The sequence below is a fragment of the Anopheles stephensi genome, chromosome 3, assembly GCF_013141755.1.
Source record: "Anopheles stephensi strain Indian chromosome 3, UCI_ANSTEP_V1.0, whole genome shotgun sequence".
Lineage (NCBI taxonomy): Eukaryota > Metazoa > Arthropoda > Insecta > Diptera > Culicidae > Anopheles > Anopheles stephensi.
Genome location: NC_050203.1, coordinates 88,261,148 through 88,285,245, shown reverse-complemented (window position 1 = coordinate 88,285,245; position 24,098 = coordinate 88,261,148). Strand labels below are relative to the sequence as shown.

The 24,098-nt window shown below is 42.2% G+C and overlaps 2 protein-coding genes across 2 annotated transcripts in view; both read left to right on the top strand.

Moving 5' to 3' along the window:
• The window catches only part of LOC118514144, a 182,098-nt gene that overhangs the window by 119,674 nt on the left and 38,326 nt on the right, over positions 1–24,098 (top strand). The window lies entirely within an intron of this gene.
• LOC118514146 (facilitated trehalose transporter Tret1-like) lies at positions 14,177–15,912 on the top strand. The gene is made up of 2 exons (XM_036060758.1): positions 14,177–14,332; positions 14,436–15,912. Exons 1-2 carry the CDS (start codon positions 14,266–14,268, stop codon positions 15,788–15,790), a joined length of 1,422 nt encoding a protein of 473 aa, XP_035916651.1. The 5' UTR covers positions 14,177–14,265; the 3' UTR covers positions 15,791–15,912.

Sequence of the window (24,098 nt, the reverse complement as noted above, 5' to 3'; positions counted from 1 at the left end):
ATGTTATACATGACCAGATATTCAAATGCAATGCATCTAGATTGTGCATAGATGACAAGCTTATACGTGGTGGCATCTCCCTACGTAACGTATCCTTGTTTTTGACGCACCAACAAATAAATGTTTATGCAGTTTAATGCATTGAAACACGCAACCGGGATGATAAGCAATAAAGCATTCACCAAATGAAAAAAGGAGCATTGTAAACATGCGCTAGGGCAGAACTTGTATTTCGCGTCCAGAGAATCGTGCATTTCCTGCCAAATAGATAACAATGTAACTTTTATTATCAAAACAAATGTATCTAACCTATCATTCCGGTTGAAATGAAACTTTTTTTGCACAAAACTCGTAACGCCGCTTTCAGTTTTCAGGGGAGCAATCAGTTTTTCCCGAATGGTCCAATCCAAATTGAAAGCCGTAAAAAATATACTACCGCGCGTACTGATCGGCAGTCAACAACTGTACCATAATTTGTGGTTATTTTCTATGTTCATTTGCCTTCTTTATGTGCCTTTGTACGAGCATTACTAAATTAGTTTATTGTAGTGGATTTTGATGGTGGCAGAAGCCGCTTTTAGTACACCCGTTTTTAAAATTGGAGAAAATACCTAAACAATTTTAGAATAAATAGACAATAAATGATAAAAATCGATCTTTTTGTTCTATTCACGCACATAATTTTTTTTAATTGATTTACGCTTAAAACTGCTGGCAAAATTAAAAACTTCATCTCATCTTTCGATCTCCCGTATACCGACGCATTCGACGCTACGATGAAAAATGGATGGCGCCTGCAACCAAAACACTTTTGACCGCGGATTTATTATGTTGAACGGTAACGATATATTTCACGCGCGCTTGGATGATTCGATATCGACGATCAGTAGTAGTGAAACCAAGCAACGGTTCATCATCGGTAGACCAAATGTTGCTAATTAAATTATCTCATTATGTAAACGCGCTCACACCAACATAACCTGGGAAAACGTGTGACATTCGTTGCGGTGTTGTAGTCTATAAATTTTGGCGTAACAAGCTGCAAAACCAACTGGCGCCATCTGTTGACCACACGATGCGCAACAACTTATCGAATGTTTCTGTCATGGCCTGGCAAAAAACGTCTCTCAATATTTCTGGTAAATAGTGAACTGAATTAGTCCTGCCTCTAATAACGTTCAATTCATATATTTCTACTGAATCTTTTCCCCATAAAATAATCTTAATTTCCATGCACAGATCTAGCATCATAGGTCGAAAGCAGTCAACGAAAGCTGCGAGCGAATAATTCCAGATAACAAAAACTTCCTAATTGCCGTTCATTTGTCATGCTGTCGTTGTGGGATGATGATATTTCACAATGCTCCGTCGGTGGGAGTCCAAGCGGAAGGACACGATCTCCGGGTTTCTTGCGAGTTTGGATGGAAACTTTCCTGTGGCTGTAAATTTGCCAAAAAAAAGAGCAACCAACAGACTCTTCTTTCAATGCATTTTGGAGTAAGATAAAACATTACGTCAAGACAAAAAGGATGACTCTTGAAGGTCGATTGGAGTACCGCTTTTTGTTACCGATATTCTTGAATCATTCCTGGTTGTTACTGCTCGTTGTGTTTCCTTTTCTGGCTAAAAATTTGTACATCTCACGTGCATCTGTCAAATCATTAATTTTTCACATCCAATTTTGGACCGTAATGAGGGAATCATAAATTTTATTGTAGGCATGACATTATTATACCAAAGCAAAGCAGCAACAAAAGTTTTACAAACTACCGTCTTCGGTATTATTTGAGTAAAACAATGCTCATCTCACTTAGATACGCAACAACTTAAAGCTGACTCAATTTTCCTGCAAATTACAGAGACTTTTGGTGAAAACCATGTGATACTCCTTTCAGGATTTTAATTCAGTCGTTACTTTGCTTACTTTATGTGTTTGCAGTTCTAACCCACATGCGTACCGAACGAATTTTCGACCATAAAGGCAGGTCTGCTCTAACAGACTCATACGGGAAACTATAACTTCTCAACCACAAACTTACCGCGGAAGTCATGAAAATTGGTTAGAATTGAAATGAGATAGCAAATGGGATTAAGGAACCTTCAGCATATAGTCGGTGGTATAGCTTTATAGCTGCAGTTATCAGGACCATTTACTCAACAGATCTTGGAAACCATATTTTATGGCAATTAATATGTGCCTTGGATTACGATGTTAATCTTTTAGCCGCTTGGTGAGCTAGTTTAATTTACGATGGCATAAAGCCAGTCAACAGGGAGCCTAACTTTTGCATAGTTAACAAGATCTCCTTCTTGTTTCACTTTTATTCAGCTGCTGGAATGGAATGCTGTGAGCTCAGCTGTGGTGATCCTGCCAACATTCTTGAAACACCATGCGTCTCAATTAGATAGCTAGATGTTTAGATTTTGACTACATTTATAAATAAAATTCAGCAATGTCCTTCACGAATAAAAAACACAACACAAATAAAAATCTTTTTCAAATTTAACAACACTGGGAAAGAAAAAAACCCATTCAAAAATTTTCTTAAAAATTATCTTTCGCATGCTTGCTTGTTCGTATCGATCGTTCCACGTCAGCCAATACTACAAGCGCGGAACAAATGTATTACTTATTTCCATGCAAACCAGATCATTGTTTATCCGCCCTCCCCGTTGGCCAACGACAACGAGTTGGACGGCAATAAATTAAATAAAAGCCAAATAAAAACAAACTAAAACCGGAAACATTTTTCATCATGCACAATTCCAAAGGCACGGGCAAAAATCTTGACAAAAACCATACCTTCATCAAAACACGGTTTCACGGAGCCCCCCGAAACGTGTGAAATGCACACGGTACAAATGAAAGCGACAGCTCAGCTACGAGAACGTGGCATTTTTCGTATCCTCGCCCACTGCTCTCTCTCCACGGGTGGCAGCAGTTTTCCATATGTATTTGTTCCACTCCAGCAGTTAAAGTCAATTTCAATCCTTCGGAGTCGCATATCAACACTCATAACAGTGCTCTCCGGTGAAGGATAAAACCAACCATTCCATCACTTTAACGACATGGCACCGACGGCCAAAATAAAACAGCGCAATCCGGTAAACCGAAACAAATACATCAACTGCAACGGTGACACCGATGTCTGCAAAAACAAATGGTGGAAAGAGCAGTCAAAAAGCATTACGAAGCTCGTATGCGAAATCATTTGTTTTATTACAGCACGTCCGTGTGCGCGCGCTCACCAGACATGCACTGTGCGACAAGTTGAATTTCATTAAAATATACTTTATGACACAACAAAGAGTTCAAATGGATCATGTTCATGTTGGAAGTATTGGAGCAGCTCACCGTAAATGACACAAGATGCTGATTTAAATTGATATTAAAATCAGGCTCTTTTTCACTGGCTGGAAGGACTTAAAAAACGCTTTTCAAGTAGTAAATAATATCTTACCATAAAATAAATTTTAATTTCAGCATCAGAAAAGGTTCCACGAAGCTCAAATAGTTCCCAAAAATATAGACAACCTTCCGAGAAAAACCTAGTTCGATATCGATTCTAGGTCATCTCAACTGTTTCTCTTCGAAGAAATTAATTAATTTACTATGAAGTACGTTGTACAATGCTACCGGGCAATTGCTTCTCTGTCGAATGCACTTCAACTACGGCTAAAAATCGAGCGAACTCTGCTCTCCTTTCGAACATCATTAAATAATTTCTTCTCAAAGCGAGAACTTGCTGCGTCTTGCTGGTACTGTTCGAACAAAACTGATTAATGGCAATTGAATCGTTGTTGGAATTTCTCATTGATCCCCAAAACAATACCAACCGAGACGTTCTGCTAGTGTGGCACTCCATCATGGATAAAATGCATCAAAGAACAAGCTTGCCTCAGCACAGTAGCTTGTTGTGATTGTGCATCAAACAAATTAAAAGGAAAATGAGAAAGACAATGATTGGTTTTCCGACTTCAATCACTAAAGCTTCCACTGTTGGGAGCACTACAAACGAATGTAGACTGACAATTCTAAACAAACGGCCTGAGAAAGCTGTAATAGAACTTGTTTGATTTGGTTCTTTTTTTCTCCATTTGATTCGTTATCATTTAAACCCTCTACACAGTTGCTTTTCAATACAGAATATGATTGAAATGAAAAGTGTTCCTCTAACACGAGAAAAATCCAAATAAATAACCTCTCTTTTGCTCTCGCCATTCTAAATAACTCAGCGAAACCACCACCCATCACTGACACGATGCTGCACATTAGCTACACCAAGGAACCGGAAGCTACATTCGAAGATTTATAACGTTTTCGCGAAATACACACACATACACACAAAAACGCGCGGAGTAAAATTGCCTCGTGTTTATGCTATCGTAAGCATAAAACGGTAAGCTTTTACGGTTTGCAGAAGATAGTTCCGAAAGCCCGGAAGACATAAATCTGTCGTTAGGAGGCGTGTTTTTTTTCTTCTCCTTTAGCGCAGCAGTTAGATGTTTTGTGTGGTTTAAAGGGTTTCTGTAAGCCATTTTATACGACACAGTGTTAAGCGGTTCTATGTCGCATGTGGAGCTTTAAAGTTTGGGTCGTATAAACTCGAGATAAATAATCATTCTCATCATGCAATCTTAAATGGATGTTGTGAAATATTTTAAATACACATGCACTACATGGAAACGATTGCTAAATTTGGCCAGCTTCTACCCAGAAAACAGCAGACTCTAGCGAGTGTGCTAAACACTTACCTTAAAACCTCCGTTTCCGATCATCCATCTATTATTACCTTGCATATAAAGTCAATTTACATGAAACAATAAACTCAAAACAACGTCCCCCAAAGCCACTTGCCACTACCGACCGAAGCACCAGCTGAGTTACCATTTAAATCACGATAGCTTAACGACCGTGCGGTGCAACAATTTAGCAGCCCGTTTTGTCGACCCACTCAGCGTTAATCGCTTTAGCGGCTGGTAATTGGATTTTTATTTCTCCCTTTATGCGTTTTGTCAACAGCTTTTGATATTAATCTTCCACCAGCGCGTCACCATTATGGTCGAAACGTTGTCGGATTTAATGATGGTCGGAATCACCGTTGATGCCTTTCAACATATAAGCGTCTCCGTACACATCACGTCGGGCGTACAGCTTTATTGATCCCGAGTGGAAAATATGTAGCCAACACTGCTATTAACGAGCGTTCGATGCGAATTCTGATAAGACAGGTCCCACATTATCAACACTTTCCCGCGCAAGATGATGCTCGATTTCCCAATGGTCATGGTTATTAAACATTGGTAGTTGTGGACCCATTTCTGCACATTTATCAAGACATTGCAGGTGAGTTTTCTCTTTGTTCTGTATAAACACACACACACACACACACACACACACACACACACACACACACACACACACACACACACACACACAAACACGTGCACACACACACATTTGTTAGTGAAGTGTACCGAAGGCAAACAGAAAACATCGTACATTTCCATTAAGGTTGCAGCACTGTGTGTATATTTTAAATTCGTGCTACGGCAAAAAATGAAACTAAATATTCTCTTCATATTCTGGCACAGGTGGCCTTTGTAGGTAAGACGAAACACAGAAAAAAAACAAGCCATAACATACCATTAACATTTTAACATCACCGACTTTTGATTCAACGAACTTTGAAGCTCGCTCGCTCGACGTTTTTGCACAAATGTGCACCGTAGCGAGATTGCCACTTCAGCAAGGTGGAGTAGAGACTCTAAGAGCTTATGATTGCATGTGGTGTACCTTTGTTGATCGTAATAGAATTTTTAATCCATAAGAGCATAGCGCTCGGCTTGTTTACCTACATTCATGCATATTTTGTGAGGTTTCATTTTCCCAACTTCCTTCTGTAAGAGCTGCTTCGTTGCTTCGGTAAGCTTATAGCTGATCCGAAAGGTTTAAAAATATGTGCCTTCATAAGAAAAACCGGTGCATTAAAGACAACATTGAGAAGGTAATAAATCAACTTTGCAACAAATCCGAGATGAAACTCACGTCAAACTGATATAATTTTCAATTGCACATAAATGTGCCGTGATGCTGTTGCCTCAAAAGAAGTAGTACATCTCGCGGTGGTAGAAGCGATAAGCCCATCCTTTGCTTGCTGTTGGTACTGTCTTAAAGGCTTTCATCATCCGACCAAGGCTACAAGAAAGATGGAAGTCTTGCCCAACAGCTCAGGCAACTCCGTAAGACATGCAATTTTCCAGTGAAACGAACGCAAGCCAGGTTGTACGGGTCACGGCATGTAATAAACTAACACAAACGTGTTCTTAAGCGATGTACACTGGTTTCCGACGAAATGGAAACACCGTCGATAAACAAGTAAACCCCGCGTCCGGGCATGCAACAATTGATGCTGAACGAGCACTCTTAAGGGTTCATAGAGGCCTGGGCATCTCCGGGTTTTTCATACGACGCAGACAACCCCGTTCGCTTGTCCAACGGTGGGAACGAACGAACGAACGAACAAGCTACTTCTCGCCACTCGTGCACTCACATCATTGCGACATACTCGGGAAGTTTCATTAACAACTCTTCGTCGGGTTGCAGTCTGCTTCCTTTGAGGTGCTTTCTTTAAGCGACGTCTAGCACGAGCGGTGTTTTGTGCGACTTTGCAACTGGTAGGCTGGAACGTGCTGTGTAGGCGAGTGAAAGCGTCTGCATGCTTTTACACGTAATCAGTCGACTGTATGGCTGGAAAGTTTACTTTACGTTCAATCTACGCTAATAGACACTTTGTGTGGAATGTGGAGCGCGGGATGAAACTTATCAGATTGTTTCAGGCTTTTAGCCGTTTGAGGGCAGGAAAATTTATTCAAAATTCTTTATTATATTTTATAATTTATATATATAGTATATAAAATATATTTATACTTTTATTTAAACTGTCATCAGTTGTGTAACTTAACAATCCAAAGATACTAACATTTAATCTCCCTTTTTTAAACAGCATTCCATTTCCACCACCTTAAGAAGCCATAACGTTATATTAAATCCGTTTTATTGAAAATTACCGTGCTGGGCCCAAAGATAAGCATTCAACCATTAATCGCCTTTAAGCAATATTCATACAATTTAATGCCATTGCGTAAATCGCAAGATAACGGGCTCGAGCAGTGGGAAAAAGCTGGCTGGAAAACAGAACCTCAATCTCTCGACTGTCGCAGCAATTACATCAAGTGTTAGTATTTGCTTTGTAGCAGCGATCAACAAACGTGACTTGTCTGGTGAAAAACGTGTGTTTGCGTTGCTGTATACTGTTCTGGAAAGCTATTTAGCGCTACGGGTGTAATGGGTTCTGTAACAGTTTTAGAGTACTTTAATCGTGCTTGTAATCCACCAAGAACGACTACCGGTGTTGAAGATATCCGGATATAATACCATTGCGGATTAATGCGGGAAATATCGCGTCACGTGAAACGGTTTAAATGCCCCAGAAGAAAAGTCAGGATTTCTTTGATGGCTTGAAAGGAAATCAAGAATCTATTTGATATTTAAAGTCTCTCCATAAGCACAACACTGCCACATAAAAGTAATACATTAATACAGCTTAACCACGTCATCCAACATGCATTTGAAGATATCAAAGGTCACATAATTGTCACGAACTTCCCATCATTGGCTCGTATCTGGCTCGTTATCGTATGTCACGTATCAAGTTGCAAAAGCAAAAACGAAGCCTGCTTTTCATGAAAAGAGAAATCCAAACCAAGCGCCAAACATTCCACAGTGGTGAAGCGTGGTGAAGACTGCATTCCCGTGGGTCGATCGAAATATGACGCAATGCCAACGAGCTGCACGCCCTCGCCTGCCAAAATATTTTCTCACAGCCAACCCCCGTCGATTAAAGCGGTGTCTGCTGGCGCTGGAACAGGCCTAAGGGTTGCCAACAAAAACGATCAATCAAACGCTGCCTTTGAGCATGAACATGGCTGCACGGGATGGACGAGCGACACGTTTAACACCGTTTCGAAAGTAACGCCGACCGTGGGAGTGATGAAGTGATAGCTTATGACTGTTGGGATTTGCCCTCGCTCGTCTCTACGGGTTGGGCCTCCGCAACGCTGTGATAATCAGGACGGATTCTGTCGGAGCCAAAGTGGATTTGCTAGTTATTAACTTGACAGCGACAGGCTCGTTTGCTGCGGTTAAGTGACACTTCACAGCAGACAACGTACAAGGACCTTTGCTGTGTGCAGGAGGAACACACTGCCGAGGTTCGAGTGCTTACAGGCGAGTTGTCCTTTGATCGATGCAATACAACCTACAGCGCGTGTGTGAATGAGTTGGTATGTGGCTCTGTTTGCATGTGATAAAATGTCATTAAGATGGCGATGTGGATTGTGCGTTCAATCGGCAAATATCAAATGATACATCTCACAACAATCGTGTTCCATCGTCATCAGTAGCACAATGTTTGCCGATAAACAGCGGAGAGCGTTTGGACTTATCGTTGGCATCTAGAGGATGTGAGATAAAAGGCATTTGGATTCTACATTCACTCGGTTGATGACAAATGGGTATGGCTTAATTGAATCTTAAAGCAATTCCCATGCGATTGAACGTATAATTAAGGATTCGTAATGCCATTCATAATAAGAGAGAGCGATCGATATATGAAGTCATCAGGTATACCTCCATAGGCTGAAAAGAAAAGAATAACACACAATTATGATAGATGACCCAGTTATGTTCCATCCAGATTGATAATAAATGTTGTAACAGCTAACACGCGGTGCAGCTTTAACCATTCTACTCCATCAGTTAACTGTTACAATTACTAGCCCCTGGGTACATTCCCGTCAAATATGCTCCATCAGCTTGTCAGCTCACGTTGGATCATCATTAATCATGCTTTCGCTTCAATCAATACCTTCTCCTCCGGGGACGAGGATAATGCCGGTTTCATAACAAACAAGTGTCCTGTAACTGAAGCAAACGCATTGAGTTTATGACTGGATCCAGAGGTTCCTTGAAGCTGTCTATCGTTTATGAAGCAGCAGCAGATGATTAGAAGAGTCTTTTCGCTTTAATTTGATCGGTTTGTGCTGAAGGTTTGACTTGTCTGCCATGTTCAGGAGGTAAAGAGCAAATGTAGTGCATGAAAACTTATTACATGATTTATACAATTTTCTAAACCTCAGAATGCACACCAATACCAAGGACAAGAAAATCACCTGCTTCAAACGTTGCATTCACCACAAAACATAATAAAACGTTTCATAACAATGGAGCAACCAGAATGAAAAAAGCGGAGGGAAATATTTGCAATTTCGTTTTTTACAGAAAAACATTCACCCACATAAAACCGCCACACACACACACCGGGAAAGCGTGGGAAAAACATTTTCCTCCCCAGTTTTGCTTCCGTTCACAGCGTAATAAACGATGGCGAGTAGTTTTTCAAGCAGCAATTTGTAATTCTTTTTAGTGCAGAGCTTTGCTGCTTCCGATGAGGATACTGGGAAGAAATGTGCCGCCATCGTCAACCGTCCTCCTCTTCTCCACGTCCACCCTCCTCCACCACCCCGTTTTCTTCGCACTGTGCGGTAATGGTGCATGTAATATTTTAAATTATTATCTGCCCGGTTGGAGCGCTTGAAATATGATTCCCCGTTGGACACTTTCAATTCATCGTTTGCCGGAAAACTGGAAATAGTTCCACCGAGAGGACGGAGAGGATCTAGTGGCAACCTCTGTGTCATACTACTAATACCATGACACACGTTGTAACGGTTGCAGTGATAGGGACAGACGGGAATAGAGATGTCTTCAACGAGAGTTTAGGGTTTCGGCTCCATGTGGGTAGTGGATAGTCTTCAATCCTATGCAAAAACCCAGCACGACGCTACAGGCAGAGCGTTGGAGCTTAGATGTCCTTGGGGAAGCCGAGGACCCACCTGCGTTCAGGTGGTTTGGTTTAGTGTCCCGAACGAACGAGCCAGGATTTATATGCTCACACAAAAACCCTTTCCATAAACGAATGGCATGTTAATCACCAGTAAAAACAACTGATCTCGATCTGACCTGAGGTTCAGGAGCTAGGATATCTAGCCAAGGTACGGATCTTTATGGGACCCTCGGTGACCCGTTGAATCATTAAAACCTTTGAGGAAGATGAGAATTCACTTTGAAGACAATGAATTAAACGAATATTTGAACTCGAATAACGAGACGCCATTGTCGTTGCATCCAAGAAAAAAATTAAAGAAACGATTGCTGACTTACAGAGATAGTCATTGAATCTTTGTTTATCTCTTCCAAAGTCCACCAGATTCAAGGAAATCCGAAATCTTTAAGGTGTCACCAAGATCTTTTTCAGCTCGATCTGTTGATAATATGAAATCACTCGTTAGAGCAAATCCTCTCCAAAAGCCGCTCCGATGATTTCGAATAGCGGTCGTCTCATGACAAATTGCCACCGATTATGTGCCACGTCATTGTTTTGTAGCCGTTTTTTGTCCTCCCTAAACTCACAGTATTGGAATATTTTCCACCGTTCTGAGGACATTGCGGCAAATCTTTTGAGACTGAAAAATGTTCTCGGAAGGTTTTCGCAACCGAAACAGAACAAGCGATCAAGAAAAGTACAGCAAGGCCGAAGCCCCCAACGTCACAAAAAGTAACGCCACAATAATGAGTGGTGAAAATGGAGAAAAATGACACTTCAATTTTCCTGTGTCTGAGTCGGAGGAAATCTCTTCTGACAACGGACCTCAAGTCGGTGGGAGCTTGAGGGCTTTTCGAATGCCGACCAGAAATGCCATTGTCACTCTGGCCGTGACATTGATGGGAGGCAAAATTATAAACAACCCAACCCTCCACCTACCATCTGATAAATAGCGTGAGAGAAGCGAGGCCTGAGCAGCTTTAATCTCGCCCTACTGTTCCGCGGGTCAGTGGGATTTTTACTTTTACTTTTGGGAATGGATGAATAATGTATGCGGGTCGCGGACGTGACAGGAATGATTTCGAGGGCTTGCAATGTTACTGCAACGCGTGTCGGGCTGCTGGGTTTATGGCACACCCAGACTGCTAAGGATGTACAACTGTCCATTTTCCTTGATTCTTCAATTCATGGCACATTAGAGCGGTAGAGCAGGGTAGCTAATATTTATATTTTGGAGATGATTGTTGTTCTTTGTGGCATGCGTGGGATATAGATTGGAGGACGTAATGAATGGATGTTACTCAATTCTTAGGGCTATAAAATTGATCAAGGTACTCGTATCACAGATCGGTCACTCGTAATGTGGTTCTGATCCAAATATTTGACACACGCTCAAACCTTGCAATAGTTGAACCGTCCAGATGAGATTCGATCTTCCATTAAACCCAAAATAAAGCTACCTGGAAAAATGTCTCAAATTCGTTTTTGTAAAGAAAAATTATTTCCAACCGGACGCTAAACATAGCTTAACGAACCGATTCATCGCACCAGATCAATTACGTGCTGTTGGGACAAGATAAACAACGATAATTTTATCTTTTTACAATTCAAAAGCCATCGAACATTTTTCTACCAACCCAGTGGATGAAACGAATTCTCCTCGATCACCATGTGGAAAGATAATTGCATTTCCGTTTTTATCGCCCACGAAGAATCCGGCTACCAGAAATGCAGCAAACTTCAGCTCAAATGAACACAAATGTGCCCGTTTGTGGTGATTTAACAAATACACACAAACAGGGTTCATTCTTCTTACACTTATCGAACTTTATTCGATTAGCGATTGGTGTTTCCGAATGGCAAGCGCGTCATGTTAACATTTCACTGCACCGTGATAAATCCTATCCGTGCTGTTCCTACGCGCTCAGCAGCGAGACTTTGTGGCTCCGCGGTTCCCGTTTACGGATTAAGGTCAATTTTCCGATTTCCATCGGGGTTCGGGTGGAGTTTCCCTTTTTTTTTTCATGCGATCGTCAGCACATTTAAAGCACATTTCGAGTTGGCTTCATTTTGTGTCTTTCGCTTTTCATCCAATTTCCACACATCGAAAACCATGCCAAAAGTTCCCACACACCCAGCTTGAACCCTGGCCTGGCCCCGAGTAGGTAAAGTGCAAGTGACAAAATCGGTTCGAGTTTTCACACGGCGGTCCAAATTTTTCCCATTCAGTACCATTTCGTATCGAGGGTGAACTTTTATTTATTCGACTGTTTGTCTGTGTATGTATTCATGTGTGTATTTTCTTCTCCGAAAAGTGCGGTGACAAGGGTAAAGCGCAAACCGCAGGATGAAATGTTAAAAATACAATCGTCCATTGATTGCAACTGAACGGTTCGATATGGAGAGAAAGTTGGGGACAAACTGAGAGGACGGCGAGCTGTCTGATGCAGTTTAAATTGTGCTTTAGTGTGTATTTGGTTAACTTAAAGCTACCGTTAGCGCAATTTACGTTTTAATAACAAATTTTTAAAGTATAAATAATCGTTAGCATAAAATATGAAGTGTGGAAAATATTTTCTCTTTACAAATCTGCCCCTGACTCCAATGCTTCCAGAATCTACCTCATCATTGACACTGAATAGAATCATAAACCGAAAAATGGAACCGGTCGACGTGCAATAAGCCACACATCCCTTGGGGATGATTTGCATTTGGATAATACAGCACTCGTTGCCACCAACTCGTGAACAACCGACTTCCTGTCCCAGTTGAAGCCCGAACGTGGATCGGCATGCAGATTAAAATAAATTACTCGATATTTCTCCAGGGAAATCGACATTGTGTAATGCGTACAGGATCAAGTGAAGCGTTTGCCGTATGTTGGTGCCTCCAGCCGAGCTCTTGAACCCCCGACACTGCTGGAATGTGCCAGCGTGGAGTCATCAATCAATTGTGATCACTCGCTTTCATTAACGACCTTTTGCCTATCGTTTTCTTGTTCCATTTCCCTCACACGAACTCACACAGACACCGGAAGATTGCTCTCGGGGTGTAAGAAGATGTAAGATGTGCTCTCTCGCCTTTTGCTACTGGAATGGGTATGGTGCCCTTGGCTATCATCGAACGCTTCCATACACTGCTGAAAAGACACGCCTCGCCGGTTCGCTAAGCACAATTCATAAAAGCAAAATTGGAATTGCAAATATGCTTTTTCCTTCCCCGTGAGACTTGATCGTCTCCAGCCTCCTTCAACCAAGGTTCCTCGGCATACAAAAAGGCTCGTTTAGTTTGCAGCGCGAAATGTATGTGCGCAACAGGAGAAGCTGCTGCATGAGCACGTTCCGGAAGATTTCGATGCGGCGCGATGTGGCATTGGGCGTTAGGCGGAAAGTAAAATAGCTACAAAATAAATGCCAGCGGCAGACCTGAAGTAAGCTTGTGCTTCCCATCGGGCACAAACAGGCAACATCGATGTTTTGAAGCGTCTGTCGTTGTTTGCCTAGCCGATTGTTCGACAAAATGATAGTTTCCGCTCGGATAGTTGTCTTTTTATGGAATTCTTGATGTACACAGCTGCGCCGAAGTGTGGGGCATAATGTACGGTTTATGGTAAACATTGCGTGCTCCGATTTTTCCACGGGATGATCATCCAGAATGGGAATCGAAACATCTCGTTCGGTGGATAAACTTTACAACACTATCTGTTTGATTGATTACAAACGTTGTCTCAGTTAAACATCTTCTCAACTTTAATGAGAATGCCATGATCATTACCGATATGAGCGAAAATCCAAAACAAAAACATCAAAATTACCTTTTAAGCGATATTGTTATCTAATCTCTTCCAATCCTTGCCCCCAAGGTTTAAGGGGGAGTAATAACCTTCTTCAAGATTAAAATTCGCACGCTTTACATACCAAAGTCCTCACTAATCTTGAGACGTTCCCAGCTGTTACGCTCACTTCTAACCAAGTGCTTGTGAACGCCGAACAAACATTCGCGCGGGAAGACCTATGACAACAATCTAATCGACACTGAGACGCATACTTACTTTTACGCTAGCAATTATTTCGCCAATAACCATCTCACTTATCGTTATCATGTTGACCATTCCCACTCACTCTTACGCCTCCGTATGTCTACTCCCTCCAAACACTAACATTCTAGGTAATAAACTTCTCATTATCTGGACATATAATGCCTAATGATACGGTACACTCCAACACAGCTAGGTTGTGTTTTTGTTTGGCTAAACGTCATTTCGCACTCGAAATGCCGTTCGAGTAGAGTGCGCTTCATTTCATCCTAGCTCGACGCCATGACAACTTCAACGTGGACCGTGCGGTTTTTGAGATACAGAAATGAGTATTTAGCATCACTATCCGGTAAGTTGGCAGTACAGCTACCATTTTCCATTCTTTCAATCGAGTTTTTGTGCGAGTTCCTTTCTAATTAGTGTTTACCTTTTCGGTTGCTCTTCTTCTGCAGCAACTCTGTGTATCTTCATGGTCGTGTGCACCAACGCATGGTCCTCACCGGCCCTACCGAAGCTTTTGACGGAACCAAACCCTCCGGTATCGATTACGGCTAATGCCGGTTCCTGGATCGTGTCAATACAAGCCATCGGAGGTATCTTCGGTATGGTTCTGGCAGGACTCACCATCGACCGGCTGGGTCGCAAGTGGCCATTTATCGCAAGCGCTCTTCCGGTGATTGCCGGATGGATTATGATCGCATTAGCGCGAACGTCAGTATTCCTCTACATCGCCCGCTTCCTGTTTGGTGTTTCGTACGGTGTTGCGTACGGCATTGTTCCTATCTACATTGGCGAGATCAGCTCGGACGGGGTGCGCGGTTCAGCAGCTTCACTCATCACGGTAATGGCCAAGCTGGGCATTCTCTTCGAATACTCCGTCGGGCCGTACGTTAGCTTCGAGGCACTTGCTTGGCTTTCGATGCTCGGCCCGGTTCTATTTCTCTGCACCTTTGCATGGATCCCGGAATCACCACATTATCTTCTCGGTAAGGGATGCACCGACCAAGCGCGCGAAAGTCTGCAATGGTTTCGAAGAAGCACAGCCGTCGAGGAGGAACTAAACTGTACACGAAAATCCATCGAACGAACGGTAAGCGAGCGTGGTTCGGCGAAGGAACTCTTTCAGCCGGCTTATCGCAACAACCTCATCATAGTGCTGATACTTGCCGTCGGTGTACAGATGTCCGGAATGCAGGCCATTCTCAGCTACGCACAGACCATTTTCTCCCAAATTTCTAGCGATCTCACCGATGCCGAAATGTCCATCGTGCTCGGTGCAGTCCAAATGGTTACCGTGGTGCTTCCGGTGTTTCTGGTCGATCGAGTTGGCCGCCGTCCATTATTACTTTGGTCCGGGGCTGGTAGTTTCCTGGGACTGCTGCTAGGAGCTGTCTATTTTACGCTGGACGCGGTGGCTGTAGATGTGGCCCGCTTCGGGTGGGTTTCGTTCGTTGGACTTTTGCTATTCGTCGTATCGTACGCATTCGGGCTGGCCACTATTCCATTTGCGATTCTGAGTGAAATATTTCCCAAAAACATCCGTGCGTACGCCAACGCCCTGTTTGGCATTCTGAGTGGGACCGTCATCTTTGCCGTGGTGAAGTTGTTTCAAGTCGCGCTTGACAATGTTGGGGCGTATCTGCCGTTCTGGGTGTTTACCGTCAGCACTGGGCTTACGTTTTTGTTCGTGTTTCTGTACATTCCCGAAACCAAGGGACGAAGTTTGGATGAGGTGCAGGAGATTATTACCGGTTGGCGAAAGAAGCAACATTCCAAAGAGGTTTTGGGAGTGGATCACGTTAGGTAGTTTAAGGTATAAACATAAGCTAAACAGTCTAAAAACAGACGAGACAAACAACAGACAAAAAGGATAGAGTCGACCTATTTACCTATGGATATTACTTAAAAATAAAACATATTATTAAACATTAAAAAGCGGAATTAAATGAACAGAGTTTGAAAACAGGATACATTCTTGAAGTATGTCATTCGGTATGCTATACCGATATACAGCAAGCCAAAAAGTCAATGCTGCAATGAGTAGTCAATATGGCAATCGGACGTGTAACACCGATTTACTCTTCGCTTGGAGCAAATTTTGCATTGATTGAATTATGCTCAATTAGCTTCCGCATCAGTAACTGACTTGGCGTGACTTCTAATGAATGCTCAAGATAACGGAAAAGCCTCGTAGCAAGTACTCTCCTGTAAAAACACAGATCGTATACTCGTAAATGATTTGCTGTAATAAGCATGCAAAAGTTCACGGTTTTAAATTTATTATCAATCTACCATCAACGGCGAGTTATGAATATATCGCGTCCATCATCAACAACGAAACTTTGGTTATTAATTTTCATCATCGCACAGCATCAACCTTACCGGAGAAGTCACGATTCCGTGACCGGAGAAGTCACGATAACCCGCAGCAAAAGTTTGGGAAGTCAAAGTTTCCTACCTGGCCCATCATAAATTCAATCTGTACTTCATCACAAATGTGCAGTTGTAACAAAAAGTTGGAATGCTTTCTGCTCATCGTTCAGGTCATAGGGAGATATGTCTGGTACGAACGCTGACACAGTGTTCAGAAGAGGGAAAAAAGGAAGAAGAACATTCTCATTGTGGACTTTAGAATTTTAAATGTGCTTGTCACGTGTTGCTACTTGACGTAAAATATTAACTTTTTTCTGGTTTAATGTCACTCTCACATAAATTCATTTCTCTTCATTCTATTACAAAGCAGAGAACAATGGTAGGAAATCGATACTTTTCAAACAAACTTGTCTTAAAGCGTCAGATGCTCCAACAATGGAAAGGTAACGTGATACCCATTTTCTTATGCAACCGTCACGCATTTTCAAGTATACCATGTGCCAAAAAAATGTACCAAAGACGGAAACGCATTCCGGCACGTCTTCCGGATTTATTTTACCACCACACTCCGAAAAACCAGCCTACGAGAGCTGCCACTTCCGGTACTTCGACTCCAGTAATGGATCATTGCCGTTTGTCGTGCCTTGAACGTGACTTTCAACGAATAAAGTCTTCGTCTTTGTGCCAAGCCCTCCGTCGTATCATTACACTCAACGAAAGCAACCGTTTCGAGGCAATTATTTGTGCTTCACAGCCAGATTCGTTCATTTCCGAGCCAGAACCCTTTTTGAAAGGGAAGCGAAGGTAGCACAAACAACCGATTGAATTCGTGCTTCTGCTATTGCTACAAAAGGCTTCAATTCGCAAACTACTTCCGGGTGATGTTCTTCGAGAAGCACACCCAGTAGCAAAGGATGTAAAAGCTCAACCCACATTCCCGTTCTTGGGAAAGGTTTAGGGAAAAACCAAAGGAAAACGTGGTCTCAACTCTCGGCAAAGTAACAAGTGAATTAACTTAACTGAACCGAACGGGACGAACGATTCATTCGCCTCATTACATTTCGACACAACGGTAGAGTTTATATTGTCCTTGGTCACAGTGAAGTGGAGTTGAAATTTGTGTGGGTTCGTAAATCGCAAGACGGGAAACGAATTTCTTACGACAAATCATTACGACTTTTTACATTCACATACAAAGAAGCTTTTAGTGCAAATATTTGAAACATTGGTACAATGTTTGAGATGAAAACTGTTAATACATCGACATCTCAATGAAACAAATTTCACCTGAATCACGGAAACACATATACATCATGCATTTTTTATAGCTAGCATGTACAAGAAAAGAACATTCATCTCTGCTCCGTGAGGGGTCGTTTACCGCATTTCCAACACACACGCACACACACACAAAGACATGTTGGAAGCGTAAACAACGCCGTCGTCGGGTACATGTCGACGATTCGTAGAAATTAATTTCCGCTCTCCAAACGAAGCGGTTTGACGTTGGCAACCACAAAAGCACATTCACTTCTCCCGAAAACTCAAACATTCCACTGAGGTTCGGGTTTGACTGAAAAAACAAAATCTCCAGATATGTGGAAGTGATTTGCTATTCAGATGTGTGTCTCCTTGTGCCCTGCATCAGGCATTTGATGCCGACGATTACTTGTGAATCGTTCACTTATCGATACATTTCACCTGTACGACCGGAAACGAATGTCACAACAAGCCACAATTCCATTCGGCGCTTCAGTGAAATGGTAAGTATCGATCCGAGACCGCGCGCTGTTTACATTTGGAAAAGAAATTGTTAATGTGCTCCGGAAAGAAGTTGCGCTGGGGGGAAAGGGAACAGTGGGACGGGAACTAACTCAATTTAGATAACACTTTGAGCGAGAAGCGCAACTTGTCTCTTATCTATTTCAATACCGAAAAGCTATTTTTATTGCAATTAGTTTGAAGTCCTGATCCGACGTGCGTGCGATAACTTATGCAAGAAAAATTGCTTAACTAGGTTAAGTCGCTACTCAGCAAAAAGAGTAAATACAGCATGATTCACAGAGCTTTTCATTAGATAATGAACGTTAACGATACTCCAGTACACACGCAGGCCCTGCTTAACTTGAAGCACACTCACTGACATATTGATCCGGAACTGGACGGTAGCTAATGCGGACTTTGCTTCCGTTGCTGACGTACAGGTATTACACCCATTATAAGATGCTTGTCCAGCACCACTCAAATCGACTTGTATTTCCATTTACCTTTGTGGACTACGCCATTTGCTGCTATTATGCCGACATGCTAAGCACCCACTCAAGGCACAACCGTGATGTTCCGTGGTGCTCCATTCGATAACACGATAGTCAACGTTTTGCTCTTAAAAACTCCTAACCTGTGCGCTGTGAGGACCGTTTTGGTTTCCCGTTTCTCGCACGTGACGCAAAGATATTGATTTATTATCAAGTGAAGTGGTAATAAACTGTTCAAAGGACTTGATTTCTTGAATATAATAACTCGTTTGTTTGAATGGGAGGATTTTTACTCAAACCAATTCAATTTTAATCTAGCTTAGCTTTTGGACTCTTTAAGGTAGAAGAAAAACTGGAAAATTCGGGTCAAGTAAATCGTAATTTAAAAAAGTGTTTCAACCCTCATTAGCACTTCATTGGAATCCATTTTTGTTGTTGCGGAAAGAGGAAACTCTTTATGTTGTGTGAAATACGTCTATCCTTCTGTACGGCAGCTACTCTTTCGTCATACGGTTTAAAAACGAGGCCATTCCTACTCTCCAAGCACCATAAATGGACCGATTACGCCACAGTTTGGTACCCATTAAAAGCTCTGAAAAAACACGATCATAACAACATGGTCGTAATTAAGCGCTGTTCAGATTTGTGCCCTGTTGTCTCTGCAATAATAAATTATAAACCTTTTTCGAACCCACCTCCCATTTTCCACTCTTCCCCGACCCGTTTCCCCTTCGAATTCAAGAAGTGTAAGAGGTGGTATGCCATCATCTATTACGAGACGGTGCCAACCACCCACTTTACGGGGTGGCCCACAATTAAAATGTCCCTCCCGGGGATGGGGAAGCTTATCCGAAAGAATAACGAATTTAACCGTGGTGACCATTTTTTCCGCTTCGGGGTTTTCCTTCTTTGGCTTTCATTTATTGTGTTGCTGCTTGCTCTTACATTTTCTAATGCCTTGTCAGCTGACCAGTTGTGGGTAAAATATAATTAGTTTTCTATGGCCTAAATCCAACATCCAGCATGTCCGCGACTCAGCCATTGAAGGTAAGAGAAAAAAACCAATGTTCCACCAGAATTTTCTGAAAGAGAATTTCCAATTGGTTGACAATAAATCTTCCAGGATTATGATTTAGCGGAGCATCCTCGAATTCTTCCAGATTGTTGAGAGTTGTTACAGTTATAAAATTTCTTTATCGTATCCTGAAACACTGATCTTTAAAACAATCAATCTTGCAAAATATTTCAAAACACTTGCCCTTGATAAACACTTGCACTTGATAAATATAATTAACATACTTATTTAACTTTTTTCCTCTTTCACATCACATTGTCATTCATAATCAACACTTTTTTAACTTTTCTCTTCTGTTTAACATTTTACTTCAATTGAAACCATGCATCTAACAAGGTTGATCCCCGTTTTCCACGCTCGTTTTTTTCAGAACAAATTTTGCATAGTAACAAGCTTCCATGCACCTGTAAAGTTAGCAGAAAATATCGACGAAACTTTTGCGAGCTTGCTGCTCATCCTCCGTTCCGTCTGGATAGCAATTATTTTCAGCAAAACTTCAATTGGCAGCATAAGTTCCCATCCCTTACCGGAGCCGTGTTTGCGCGCTTGAGGAACGCTTTTCCATTTAAAAACTTTCGCCATACAATGCACACATTTGATTTCATGCGCCGCTCACAAAACTCAACAATGTGGATGTGCAGAACGTAACCGCAGAAAAGTTATCACATTTAGTCCTGGTTAATCAACCTGCAGCTGCGTTGAGTTGAAATTTCCCACCCGATGTAACTACTCTGGTTGGTTGTGTTTTGTCCCATTTTGAACCAAAACATCATATGTTGCAACAAAAAAACCTACACACGCATAGTGTGGCTGCCGTACTCATGGGATATATTTCGACATTAATGCACCGAGAGGGAAGCTGGTATCTGTACGCATCGAGCCAGCTGACACCACGATACGCATTGCTTTTCCTTCGATGTGGCTCACCGGAAAAAAATCTCACCCTCCGCTCGACGACCCTTCCTAAGCACAAAACGAATAAAGGCATTATATGGGTTTCGCGCAAAACTCGAATAATAAAATTTTACGATTATTGCCGGCTGCCGTTTCTACACGCCCGCTCCAATTCGTCGTCGGAGTGCGTCGAGATTGCGTGTTATCGTTTGTGGATCGTTTCGTCTGCTGAACCGTACGCAGTATCATGCTATATCAGCTAGTTTTTCTCTCGCAACACCAGTCCACAACGGTAGCATATGTTACGCTGGACGTTCGGGCACAGTGTGTCCATTTACCGAGGTTCAAGCTTCACCGTTCTATGTGTTTGTAAGTAAAAATTCAGCACAAAACGAAAGAATCCATACGAACAGCAAAAACGGAACAGAGCATAATCGCACCACAGCGGCTTCGTTACACATATTACCACGGGGGAAAATGGCGACCACCTAATGCAACCGATGTGAACCGTGCGAGACCACTTCATGCTCGAAAGCGTAAGATTGTAAATGACGGGGAAATGAACCGAATGCCAACGCATTGGCGTTTGGTAATGAAACGTCTATTAGCCCCGTTGCAGCACAGTCTCACATTGGGCTGATTTTGTGGGTTTCCACCTTTGCGAGGTTCGCCTGTTCATTGCCAAGCAAGCACCGATGTTTGACTTGGAGGGTCAACAGATGGTAAAGGATTCGATTCGGGCCGGTGCCATAGGTTGAAGAGTAGCGTAAAAGTTTTGCTCGGCCGTTCATACGGCTGTTGAAATGAAATCCAAATATTGATCAAACCACCACACGTTGTACTGTAATGGTTAATATAAAGTACATTTGCTTTCGTACTCGTGCACCAAGAATTGCCAATTTATTTCTTGTTTAACAATAATTTTGTATAACATTTTGCGTTCCTGTAGCAAAAAAACTTCCATAGAACCGCGAAAAACGAATACAAACGCGTTCCAAGCATTTTGAATACTAGCACAAAAAATATATACAATGTCCTTGCTAGTGTTTGATCTGCTAACCAACGTGATAGGCCCATTATGCATTCCAATTTCACAACCTGTCAAAAGTCACAGGGCGTTTATCACGGCTAGATGGAGAAACGGGAGGTTTAGACCCGCTTGACGGAGACACCTAGTGTATGATGCTTGATGGAGCCTAATGTTTGCACTTCGATGGAGACGCCTGGTGTTTGATGAAGTCGCATAGCATTTGAAATCTGATGGAGACGCCTGGTGTTTCAAAGTCATTGTACTCGACCGAGTATGGTCCATGAAAAATAGTGCCAATACACACAATGGCTGAGCAACAACATCCAAAACCAAGCACAACAACAAGCATTCAAAGCGACTTTGTGTCTCGAAAAAAAGCAAGAAACCAGATACACTTGAACCAGTTGAACCAGGAGGTGAAAATTTGGGAATGATAGAATACTGGTTTAGTATGGTGATTGAGCCGACAGTCATTTGTTGAGCCAAATGCAATATGAAACCAAAATAAGCGCCAAAACAGAAAGCTGGCTTCCGCTCTCCATCCAACTCTCCCGCATCGCATCGCCCTCGAGCAGCAGGATCAGCTGTGACGTGAAGTGGAAAGAAATAGAATTGTCACGTTTTCGTTCTTGACATCCTTAACCATGCTTCCTGTCAGTTCCATTTTGCGAAAGCAGAAGGCTTGTGACGACTGCCTTCTCGTGCTGCACATGATTCCTTCATGGACGAGCGAATGGTAGCAGCCGGGCGGTAATCTTATTTTCACAGTAATACTGGTTTGAAATTGAATTTCTTTGCACCGTGTTTGGGCTGGTATTCGCAAATCATGCGCTAGCTGGAAGGTTTGGGCCGGATTTGTCAATTTTTATTTCGCAGAAGGCTTATTGAAGCCAGCTTGCAAATCGAAATTGTGTTTGCGTCACGGTTGTTGGACATTTTCGGCGGCACGTTATTTACAAGGCTCGAAACAATGATACTATGTGCCGTTGTTTGGTTTATAACATTAGACAAAGATACTCACAATACGTTGCAGCCTGAAACTCCTCAAAACTTTTATCGGCATCTAAACTAGACGACAAGCAGACCTGAACAGCCAATGGAAAAATAACAAGTTTTCCACTTCGTTTCAAGGAAAAGATTGAAACTTCGCTTTAAAAATATTATACAAATAAATAACCTTCTCATCAACCCTTTCTTTATTATAGAAAGCCCGTTTCTATAACTTGGCTTAACACAACCGAGTGATTAAAATCGTGTTTCGCCATCCTACCGTTAACGAATGGTAAACACCCAATCCGCAAAACATACATTCGTTAGCCACGAAACACTGCGTCCAATGTGTTGGGATGTCCGTTTTCCGTTCCCTAGTTCCTATCCCTCTTTGAGCAGCTCATTCTACACTCGGCATCAACGTTGAGTACACAAGCTCACAAGCCACAGCACGGCACACGGAACGAGCTTCAAATTGATTGTTTCGTGCATTCTGTTGTGCTCATTGTGGATTGTTTTTCTCGCTTCAAATGATGTTAAACCTTAACGCTTGCTTTGCATCGTACGTTCACAATTTCAGTTGCAAAAATACCGAAAAAAGTATTCACACACTCAAACGTACTTCGATATTATGACCGCTTTCCCACATTCTTTTTATAAATCATGAATAAAATACACATTCTCCCTTCGTACGTTATTATGCAAATTTACGCTTCGGAACAAACACGATGTTTAAACCTTTCTCGCATTTTCTGCGTTCCTGCTTTGTGCCTGACGTTCATGTGTTGCCATCTCAAAAGCCCGGTGTTCTATTGTTTCTTTGCCCTCACTCCACCCGCGGGGCTTGGAACGGCTTTTGTCTTTCGACAAATATTTCCATTTCCGATTGTGATTTCGTGACGCTGGCCACGTCTGCGTGCGGGAAAACGTGCCGGTACGGCGTGTGAAAAGGCTACGTGTTGGTCACCGAAGCTCACACCACCACGCGAGCTTCTTGAGTTACGAAAATCTTCACACTAAAATCTGTCCCGATGACACCGGCACGACACGTCTTCCCTCGGGGAGAAAAATCAGTTCACTAGGACGCAACACGTTCCGACACACACATACACGCGCTTTCAAAACAATAAACAAACATGCTTCCTGTGAATGCCAACACAACAACAAGAGACGATCTCAACCGAATAAAAAATGGCCGAAAAACAACGAATGGAACATTCTTGCCGGAAACCAGGAAGACACCATTATTTCTTGGATCAACGCTTGGACGTTACTGGCAGAATGTTCAGCTCTCATTGAAACAGAAGAATACGATAGCAAAAAATGCCACCACAATACGTTAAGCTTAGTGAACTAGTCAAGCAACACTCTTGACGGGACTTTGTTTTCTCGATTAATATCTTTCGAGAATTGTTCTCGTTCTCAAAAAAGTATATTCTCTAGTGTGATGTTTTCATCTACCAGAGCAGGATACATTCTTTGGATGCAGCTGCAATGA

What these genes read in the sequence shown, in the direction of transcription:
- LOC118514146 (XM_036060758.1), top strand. Translation starts at nt 14,266, where the DNA reads ATGACAACTTCAACGTGGACCGTGCGGTTTTTGAGATACAGAAATGAG. An exon ending in GTATTTAGCATCACTATCCG is followed by an intron (nt 14,333 to 14,435) that starts GTAAGTTGGCAG and finishes CTTCTTCTGCAG; the next exon opens with CAACTCTGTGTATCTTCATG.